This window comes from Populus trichocarpa, chromosome 11 (assembly GCF_000002775.5).
Source record: "Populus trichocarpa isolate Nisqually-1 chromosome 11, P.trichocarpa_v4.1, whole genome shotgun sequence".
Taxonomy (NCBI): domain Eukaryota; kingdom Viridiplantae; phylum Streptophyta; class Magnoliopsida; order Malpighiales; family Salicaceae; genus Populus; species Populus trichocarpa.
This window is the reverse complement of record NC_037295.2, coordinates 3,591,564-3,602,679: the sequence shown is the minus strand read 5'-3', so window position 1 is coordinate 3,602,679 and position 11,116 is coordinate 3,591,564. Positions and strand designations below refer to the sequence as shown.

Below are 11,116 nucleotides of genomic sequence, written 5' to 3'. Positions count from 1 at the left end.
AAAGTTCATGATAACATTTTATGATGATCGGTGCGAATTACACTCTTTTATAGTTTAAGAAATTATACTTTGCATCCGTAGTTTGATCTCTAAATAATACATTTTGGTTATACCTTTTGTTTTAGGGTCTCTTTAGTTATTTTTCAAAAAATAAAGACAATCTTTCTAAATATTTGAACAATTTTTTTGTAGCATGCCCAGAACGAGAACTGGGTTCCCTTTCTTTTTTAAGTCAAAATATCTGTCTAGAAAGCTTTTGTTACAAATTATTTGTTGCGTGATGCTGAAGGGAAGAAAAAGATATATGCTCAAGGGGCCTGAACTTGTACTGGTGGAAAGGAGCTCACTTCTTTTTAACCTTGCATGTTACGTGTTTTTTTTTTTTTAATCCAGTCAAAGGCATGCATGAAGATAGTGAATGATAACAGTTAGCCATGATTGTGAGATTTTTGGCCATGTAAAGTTGTGTGAAGTTTGTCGAAATCCTTTCTTCTTGCCATCACTCTCCAAAGAACTTTAACATTCCAGTTTCATTAAACTTGAATTTTTTGTTAATTTTCAGTTTCTTGGAGTGTGGTTTATGATCACGCCAGTACTAGCCTTGTTAATTATACCCTAGATCTTTCTTATTTCAAAGTTCGATTCTGCATTTTGTAACCCAAAAAATGAAAACAAAGTCTTGATTAATCTCGAGCCATTAAGTTTGTGTCCATGTTGTATTTTTCTTTGCTTTTTTTTTTTTTGGATTGCTGTCCAAACAAAAATTAATTAAAATTCAATTTTTTTATTTAAATTTATTTTTTATATTTTCCAATCATTTTGAAGTGCTCTGAACGAAGAATACTTTAAAAATAACCGCTAGAACACGCTGAAACACTATGTTATATTTTTAAATTCATAATTTTTTATATAAATTTAAATGCTAAAATAATATATAAAAATTCATTTTCAATATGGGGGTATTTATCACTTTTTTTTGTTATAGATTCATACCATATGCCATATTTCTTACAAGTATAGATTTTTAGTGCATTTCTATTCTTCAATCCATGGGGTAGATTATGAACCTCCATGCGCAGCTTCCCTCTTGCTTTTAATTTCTTGTGTTTTTATTTTTAAAGAGCCATGGTATCTAAGCCATATTTAGCACAGCTTAAATCTCTTTTTACGTTCGAATTTAGATAGGCATTTGATATATATGGAATTCAGAATTCATGTTAAATTCCATCATCCCAATTCTCTTGAATGTTATTCCAAGATGACAATATATACTCTCGAACTTGAAAACCTCAAGTGGCCGTGGCTTGTCTTTAACTTTGAAGACTACCACAACAAGATTTTTTTTTAAAAAAAAAACAGTATAGTAAGTTTAAAACTTTTGCAAAATAATACTTAAAAAAAAAATTCAGTGAAGTATCATATATTTACTTTATTGCAGTTTTTGAAACGAGACAATTTAATATATAATTTTATTATTAATTATTTGGCTCAATCAGTCGACCAATTGATCTAGTTATATGAATTAATTGATTATTTCATATAAAAACTATAATTTTATGAAATTTTTTTAAATATGTTTTATGAATAATATATATATATATATATATATATATATATATATATATATATATATCTTTGTCCAATTTATAGAATCTAAAACACACTTCAATTAAAATTTCAAAGAGTTATTATATACACAGTATTTGTTTTATATTTTTCGGTCAGCTTATTTAACTCACCATTATGAACCGGTCGATCAATTTACTTTAAATTTAATTGATATCATAGTTTAAAACATGATATTTAATTAAATATTTCAATTTAAAAATATAACATTCAAAAGTATGATATTTTATCAAAATTAATAATTTGATGCTATATTAATTTACCAATTCTTTTATTTTATATGTTAATTGCCAAATTTATCTCCCCAGTAAAATGTATAAAGAAAAACAAACATAGATACACTTGCAAGTTGGGTGTGTCTGAGAGTGATATTTCTGTTTTTAATTATTTATTTAAGAGTATGGTTATAATTATTTTTCAAAGTGTTTTTCACTAAAAAAATGTATCAAAAAATATTATTTTATTTTAAAAAAATTATTTTTGACAGCACATCAAAATGATTTAAAAATATCAAAAAATATTAATTTAAAGCAAGAAAAAATTAAAAAAAATTAATGGTTTATAATGGTTTTGATATATTTATATTTAAAATAAAAAATCTAAAAATTTTATTTCAATGTTTTTTTAAAAAAATTAACAATTTCAAACGTAACAATATTAATAAACTGAAAAGTCAATTTCAACTGCCCACAACAACCATTTCCCCATTTATATAACACCAAAAGAGTTAAGAAGCAGACAAAGCTATCCAAATTCCAAAGCTTTCTGTCTTCTCTCCTCCTCCCTCTAAAGCCCAGTCACCTCTCTGTAAAGAAAAGATAGCCCACATCTCTTTCTCTAATCTCTCCTTCTTGAGTCCTTGAAATACCAAAGTCTCTAAGCAGTCCTCAAGGTCGATCTAGCTTTGATTTTTTCTTTTCTTTTCTTTCTTTTGTTTTTTTTTTCCTAGTTAGAAAACCTTAAGGAGCGCCTTACCTTTTGTTAACACACCATAAGCTGTCAGGTATCAAGCATTAATTTCTCTGCTTTTCTCTTTCTCGTGAGCAAAGTAATGATAATGAAACTAAAGCTCACGAGCTAAAATATTGGACTTGAAAGAAAGGAAAGAAAATGGTTGCTTATGATGGTGGCTATAATGTTTGGCCACCAACAGAATCTCCATTGTTAAATGCGCAAAGAGAGGATCAACTCTGGAGACATTTTGACAATTCAGTTAATGCTGTGTCTTTTGGGTTTGTAGCTACTGCCATTCTCATTTCAATGTTCTTGGTTATGGCCATCTTTGAAAGGTTTCTTGGACCCACTTCAGGTAGAGGTGGCCATGGTGATCTTGAGTCTCAAACGAGGTTCAATTCTAAGCTTGGACACCCTTCACCAAAAGTGAGTGATACCCTTTTGTCCTTTATGCTTGCATTTAATTTTTTTTGTTCAAGAATTTCTTATTTGATTGGATAATGTGTGGTTTTCTTTAGCCTTCTGAAGGGTAAAAGGTCTCAGTTTTTTTAGGGAAATGTTACATTTTTTTGCAAGTTTTTGAAGGGAAATTTTGTGACTTGCTTTCTTTCTTTTCTTCTTCGTTTTTTTTCTGGGACAGTTTGGATGGTTATGTTGATTTTTGCAAACAGTGATGATTGTAGGTCAGTCTTAATGTTTTGCTGCAGAATTGGTTTCTTTTCATAATTTTAGGTGTTCTTATTCTCGGTTGATTCATAATTATGTTTTTCAGAGAAGGATTTATTGCACTCAAGAGGGTTTATCTTGGTTATTTTGCTTCAAAACATAACAAAGGAATCTGGCCATTAAAATAAGCTTCTAGCCTTATTCACCAACTCCTCTTGGTTTTTTCTTCTAATTTCCATCCGGATCTCATTACTTGTTTATATTTCTTTAAACATTTTCACCTGCTTTATTTGTTTTACTGGCTCTTCTGTTTTTTGTCATCACCAAATGTCCCCTTGAAACTTATAAACAAAGATCTCTCCTTACATTAGCCATGTAATCATGTTAAACCGATTCTGATTAACCACCTGTAACCCTTCTCCTCATCTCCCAGGACTGGCCATAGCCTGAATGTGTATCATATGATGTTTCCACGTAAGCAAGTTTTAGCTGTCCTTGAATGAGTTACTGTCTGATGTCTAAACAGATTTAACCACTGGTTTTTGGTTTTACTATCAAAGTGATCAGAGCCACTTATTTCTCCGAAACAAGAGATCAAAGTGATTTTTTTTCCCAAGAAGTCGACAGCCTTACACCATTGGGATACTTCGAATAAACTAGAGTACATATAGGATACACCGTTGCTAAAACCTTTTCTCAAGATAAGTCCGATTCGAATGCAAGATTTACTAGCTCTGTAAGCATGCACTTTGCAGAAGTCATAAAACTGAAGCTGATAAAATACATTATTTTCCCCATCTGCATTTTCATTCTTTAGTTAAAATTTCATCATTTAGGAATTGTCCTGTCCCCTAATTTTGATTGATGGGGCAATGGCCCATCCAAGAAGTTGTCTATTGAATGAATGGTTGGCCCCAAACCAATGAGTTAAAAGAGTAGAGATGTACTTGTTGTTTAAACCCACCATTGTACGTTAGTACATGTTGGTTATGAGCCTCTATAGTACTAATCTTTATGCTGTCCCGCATGTCCAGAGCTTATGGTCGGAGACAGGTTTTCTGTGGACACATCCTTAGTTTAATTATCATCTTCTTATTAATTTTCAAATCTATCTGTGTCCTACTAGCTAGTTTAGGTCACAAAAGTGTCCTTCTAGCTTTAAACAACGTAGCTATGTGCTATTATGAAGGGAGATAAACCATCTGAGGTTTGAGATTTTTTTCCTGTAGTATCCTAGGAGGGGTCCTGCTTGATGTATCACTTCTCTGGTCTACCATGTGCCATACCTTTAAAGAAACACCCAAGCCCCACTTGTAGATCCAACCTTATTGTTCAATCTTAGGCCTTATGTGGGACCTAAGAAAAGAAGTGATTTCAACTTTATGAAGTGATACAAATGCTAACAATCTATTGTTTGTGAATCTGTGCATTTTTAAAGCTTCATCTAAAATTATCAGATAATGAGAATCCTAATCAGTTGATCACTTTGATTATTCTCAGCTTGTAAGAGTGCTCGTGGGAGCTTTTCTGTGATAGGTCTAAATCAGGTTACTTATTGTGATATAGTGCTTAAGGACCCATATAGGCACTTCCTATCAACTTAGACAAGGTGGTCTTTTAAGTGTTTTCAGATTATCAGTTGGGGGACTGCATTTATTTTCAGGGTCCAGGGTTGGAAGATAACTGTTCGTCTTGTTTTGTGGGGCAGATGATTCTCGTTAAACTCAATTGGCTCCACATCAACATACTGGATCTTTGAGTTGATGTGATATGCAGTAGCTTAAGTTGTAAAACCTGATAGAAATTAGGTGAAGCTCAAGGAAAAAGCATTGAGAAAAGGGCCACTGGAGCATGAGGCATGTTTTCAAAGGTGTTTTGAGATCACATAAAATATGTAATTTAGAGTTCAAATTGGTATCTTCCTAGATTAGCAATGTACAGGTTACATCAGCTAGAGGCCTTAATCATGTAGTTTGAGACATTAAATGTATTTCTGCACTAAGAAATAAGTCCCGTGCACATGTTTGTCACTCAGTAACAAAATCCAGCTGTTAAGTGGATACGAGTCATAAATGCCTTGCATCTGCTAGCACTGCTGTACTGTAGACCATCCTCATATAGAATTGTTTGTCCTCCGCGTGCACAAATTAAATGGGCCATCTTATAAAAAATGAGCAATAGTCAAATGCACATGTTCGTTGTTGGGATAATGTTGTCAGTTCGTACCTTATCCAATAAACTACGAACATGGAAAATAAACTGAAAGAGTCTGCACTAATCAAACACTAGCATGTGCATGGATTTTCTGAACATTTAATCTGTTTGTGTCATGTTTTGCTTGTCTTGTTAATTTTATTTATTGCTTCAACCATCCAGAACCGTATGATCCCAAGTGATTTTGTTCTGTTTAATGCCGTGTTACAAAATTAAGTATAATTAATGAGGTTGCTGAACCACCAAATTATGGATGGAACCCGTCTACATTGCATGAATGGAAACTCTGCTTGATGGTAACACGGACAAACACTACTAGCAGAGGAATGCTGATTTTGTTGAAACTGCATTATACGTCCATATACTAGCTTATGACTTGTGATACACTTACAATTACTCTGGATTCATCTAATTTACTGAACTGCAAAGTCCTTTCCAAATGCAGTTTGTTTGTTTTTCGCAAGTTTTGAGAGGTTGATGGAATTTGACATCCATTCATTTTGAATTTGTTCAGATGACTGTATATGCAAATGGAGTTTCTGTGTTGATGCCTGGAGATAACATTCCCACCTTCATAGCACTTCCAGCACCAGTGCCTTGTCCTCCCGAACGCCCCTCCTACCCTCACAATCAACAACATATCAATCAATTACCGAATCCCACTGCCAGCCCTGACACAAACTCAAGCTCGAGTTCGATCTCAACACAACAAAACTAGACATGAAAATGCCATCGTAAAACCCAATACAATCGATCACAAACTTGGCAAAAGTTCGATGGCTCACAGACCATCCTATCTGGAGTAAAGGCTTCTCTTTATGTCATGTATGTTTGACATTAGTTTTTGAATGAGTTCGCAGCATTGGCATGTACTCATTTTCGAATCAGCAGAGAAGCTTCCATCCCCAGGTTCATCTTTGCTTTATATTACTATGTGAAAGTTTTCTAGGTGGAATTGGATCCCCGAAGATGGATTGTTTTTCCTGTCAAAAGGATCGTTGCACTTGTAAAAAGGAAATATTGAGGAATGTAATTATTTTTTAGTACGAAAGAAGTTTAAGGTCCGTACCTTACACATGTTAAGGATTCAGTTTTAAGAAGATAATTCAAAGTTATGCAATGGCAAGATGATTAATGACTTGAGGGAAACCTTGTATATCCTTCATACTTATCTGGGAGTTGACATGATTCAAGACTACGCCTGCGTTGTCTTGGCGGGAAAAGGAAACCCACCAGGCTATATCGGTAGCAACCCTAGATATTGATGCAGAGATCATATAACTTGTCAGATAGATGTGACTTTTGCTTTTAGATATTCCAGTGATGGAAACCATTTCCTGCACTCTTAACAGAGGATGTCTTGTTCTCTCTGAATTTGGTCTACAAGACATTGTTGGGCATGCACGTTCCTCTGACCTATGAAATATTTTATTAGGTTTTGTTCTGTATAATTTATTGAGAAAAAAAAAAAAGGGAATTACCCTCCAACTCTAAAAGAACTGAGCTAACTGTTAATGCGACGAGATGACAATTTTATGTTATAGCTTGGTTGGTTAGCGCTCCGAACTAAGGTAAGAGGTTGTAGGCTCGCTGGGGCGTGCAAAAGTCTTTATTTAGGCAATGGATGACTTGTCATAAGCAAGGCCTTGCTACTGGGGTCAGATGCTAGACCTTAATTTATTTATTTATTTAATTTTTGGGGGGATTACTTGCAATTTAGTTTTGAAATGATTTTTAAATATTGTTATAATTTTTTATTTGAATTTTAATATTTTTTTTCAATTATTATTTATTTGATATGAAAATAGTTGTGCTAATAATAAATTGTTTATGAAAATTCAATTCAAATTGTTTTTTTTTATTTTAAATAAATTTTAAACATTATTTTATTCAAATACCAAACTGCGCCACTAATTTCACGATAATTTGATGGAGGAGTAATAATTGTTGAGGTAACGGGAGGACTAATTATTATAAGAAATTTTAAAAGGCGTGCAGAATGTAATGTTACTCACATTTTATTATGGAATATTATAGGAAATTGTTTTTTTATATATTTTGGTTATTAAACTTTTTTTTATCTATTGCATTTTTGTAGCCAATTGTTTATATATTGTAAGGAAGCGAAGAATTATAAGATAGGAGACCAATATAAAAAAAACATAAGAACTATATCACCATTTCAAAATTGACTTAAAACGTTGGCTATGATCCTCTTAGTTTGCAACGTACTAATTTTTTATCCCTTTAATTTTTTTAAATTTCACTTTTCTTCCAAAACTTCTTTTCTCTCATTTTTTGGTCCTTAATTTGAGGTAAGAGAAAAAAAATCTTGGTTAACAACAATTCCAAAAAATATGTTTAAGATTTTTTTTTTATCCAAAAATACCTAGAAAATACCATAGAGATCCGAATAAACCCGTTTATTTTTTTCCTAATGTTAGACCAACTCACATGTGGTATTTTTTCCAAAGAATTCAGGGCAAATGACAACTCATTTGTCCCATTAAAAATAAAAATTAGTAGGCCCGGACATGTGGGCTACCCTAGGACCGTGCTCCAAGGCCTTTTTTTAAGGCTCATGTGCGTCTAAACCTTTTTTCCCCTCCTATTTTTTTGGTTTTTGGATTTGTTTTCAATTTGATCATTCAAAATTAGATCTTTATCAATTTTTCTTGTTGATTTATTTTTTAACTTTATTTTTTAATATTTTGTTATTTTTTTAATTAGACAAGCATAATTTGTTTTAGTCTTATATTTGTTGGTTTTTGCCGATATCAAACAAATCCTCAAATATTAATTGGTTCTCGATTTTGAAAGCGTCTGTTTTTGTTATTATATAATTAAATAAAAAAATATAAGAAATATTAAATCTGGTTAAATCTAGTACCTGAGTTACGGGTTTGATTAGTTAATAACTATATATTTAATAACTATATAGTTGTGATCATTTGACCATAAAAAAGATTCAGTTCTCCTCGTACGGTCGAATAAGAAAAATGTAAGTCCCCCAAGCCCAATCCAGCAAAAACTGGCTGGCTAAAAGTGTGATGTCATCAATACGGCACCAGAAACACAGACAAGGATCCCTCCGAGTCTCCGACCTTTGCTTGACCTTCAGTTGTAAACAAATTCCCTTTTTTTAAGTCCCCCAGACAGACTTGAGAAGCCCAATCCAGCAAAAACTGGCTGGCTGAAAGTAATGTTTTTGGGCTAAGATCTCGTCCTATCTCAACTTTATGGTAAGCTTATTTCAACAATACTCTCAGTGTTATGGCAGGCTCGGAAAGTAACACAAAGCCCATCAAAATAAATCCTCATTAGATGGGCCCTGACCTTATGGGCTTGTCTCCTAAATTTGAAGATTAATGGGCATTGAAAAAGCAGAGAGAGTGAAGTTAATCGGCATTGATTTTAAAACGGTAGTTATGGTTGATTTTTAAAATATTTTTTATTTAAAAATATATTAAAATAAGTTTTTTTTATTTTTTATAAATAATTTAAAAACACCAAAAAATATTAATTTGAAGCAAAAAAAAATAAAAAATTTTTAAATTTTTTCAATAATATTTTTGAAACACAAAAAGAAACAGGACAATGCATCCATTCGTGTGTCGATGTTAGAAGCAGGGGGTTAATGCATTTATAATGTATCCATGGATTGATATAAGATAAGTGAAAGTTAAAGAAAATTAAAGAGAAGTAGTTCAATTATTAATAGCATGTTTTTTTTTTTAATTTCAAAAGTAATTTTTTAAATATTTTCATATTATTTTAATATATTAATGTCAGAAATAATTTTTTTTAAATAAAAAAATATATATTATTATTTTGATGTATTTCCAAGCAAAACAAAACTTTAAAAAATAACCGTTACTATATTCTGAAACACCTTCTACACTAAGAGAGTGTTTGACAGTGTGGTAGCGGTTGCTTTTCAAATAACTTTTCGTGCCGAAATGTATGCAAATTATGTTTTTTTATTTTTTTAAAAATCATTTTTGACATCAGCACATCAAAACGATCTAAAACGTACAAATCATATTAAATTATAGCAAAAAAAAATTGAATTCTGTGGGAACACGGTTTCAACCGCGTTCCCAAACGAGTTCTAAGTTATCAACAAATCTATCTCTCTAAACCAACGGATCTCTGGAATAATCAAGAAGAACAAGAGAAATAAATGTAGTGAAACGATTCTCCTCGATCCACACCCTTCACTCTACAACGAGTAACATGCTCAAAATTCAGCTAGATCGGATTTCAATTTACCATGCGATCTTGCCCACTTGAAATAACCCGTCTCTTGCTTCGCCCCACCTCACTCTCTTTTTCTCTCAGTCTTTTTCAAGAGACAGGCCAAAAGTGGCTTTTACACCAAAGTCAAACAGTGACTTCAAGGTTTAATAAAGCTAGCCTTTCTTTTGGTTTTCATTTTAATTTTTAATTTCCAGCCTTGAGCCCCAGGGACATTTTTTTAATGTGAAATGTGGTATCTCAGGGACGCATAGTTTTTTTTACATTATTTTATTTTAATATTTTTCGAGAAAAAAGAACTGCTACAACAATAATAATAAATTAAAAAAAAAAACCCTTTAAAAGTTGAAAGAGAACCAGAAGGAACAGTCCAAAATAACCGATACATTTGCCCATTGCTTGCTTTCTGCACAAAAGCCACCACCAAACGCCATCAACGGCATAATATTAAAAACTTGGACCAGTACTGATAATGCTGTCCGTATCCTCTCAATCCTCAAACGGCTAGAAAAAGTGGGGTTCCCCTCCTCCTTCCCACCTTAAAATTTCAATTTCTCATGCAAGACAATTTCATGGCAGCCTTGTGTTTTCCAGCAGTTGTTTCTTTCCACTCCCCCACGCTTCCACTGGAAAGAAAAAGTTACGTCGTATTTAATGAAAATGGAGCACGCATGTATGTACAAAATTTAAATCAGTGCAAATCTCCCTCTTTTTGTGACACTTGTTGCATTCTATGAATAATAATATCAAGGGGTGTTTCTCGCAGCTTTTATTTTTGTTTTTAGATGTTTTTAAAAATGAATTTGGTTTTAAAAAAACATTCAATTCATGTTTTTTTTAGTATTTTTTTAATTATTTTGATATGATTATACCAATAATTAAAAAAATCATCTTTGTAAACTATTTTAAAAAATAGACCGCCTCTAAATAATTAGCTTCTTAAGTAATTGATCATATGCCATTTGTTTGAATTTTATGAGCGTGCCAAAATTATTTATGACAAGATGTTGTTAGGTTAAAAAAAAAATGTTTGAAATTATTTTTTTTATTTTTAAATCGTTTTAATGTGTTAATGTAAAAAAAAATATTTTAAATAAAAAATATTTTAAAATATTATGATATAAAAACATTCATAATTTCTTTTTTATAATTAACCCTTTTTTTTAGGTGAAATGAATGGCAGTAGGAGTTGCATGTAACAATAAATGTTTTATAACGAATGTGGCTCGACTTGTGAAGGGCTGCAATAAATAATTTCATGCCATAAATTCACGACGCCGCTCCACCCTTCCTTCTTGCAAACCAATGTAGGTTTTTATGGGACTCGACTATGTTTTCTGCCGAGAAAAAAGAAACTACTACTTCTGGATTAACTAATCAGATGTATTTTTTTTAAAAA

At 32.0% G+C, this 11,116-nt stretch overlaps 1 protein-coding gene across 2 annotated transcripts; it reads left to right on the top strand.

Moving 5' to 3' along the window:
* The first annotated feature begins 2,359 nt into the window (after positions 1 to 2,359).
* On the top strand, positions 2,360 to 6,586 carry LOC18102978 (uncharacterized protein At5g65660). Of its 2 annotated transcripts, XM_024611862.2 has the most exons (3): positions 2,360 to 2,858; positions 2,936 to 3,006; positions 5,975 to 6,586. In XM_024611862.2, exons 1-3 carry the CDS (start codon positions 2,795 to 2,797, stop codon positions 6,176 to 6,178), a joined length of 339 nt encoding a protein of 112 aa, XP_024467630.2. In that variant the 5' UTR covers positions 2,360 to 2,794; the 3' UTR covers positions 6,179 to 6,586. The 2 variants fall into 2 exon arrangements, with proteins under 2 accessions (XP_024467630.2, XP_006377308.3); XM_006377246.3 differs by having other exon boundaries at positions 2,362 to 3,006.
* The last annotated feature ends 4,530 nt before the right edge of the window (positions 6,587 to 11,116 follow it).

What these genes read in the sequence shown, in the direction of transcription:
- LOC18102978 (XM_006377246.3), top strand. Translation starts at nt 2,737, where the DNA reads ATGGTTGCTTATGATGGTGGCTATAATGTTTGGCCACCAACAGAATCT. An exon ending in TTGGACACCCTTCACCAAAA is followed by an intron (nt 3,007 to 5,974) that starts GTGAGTGATACC and finishes GAATTTGTTCAG; the next exon opens with ATGACTGTATATGCAAATGG.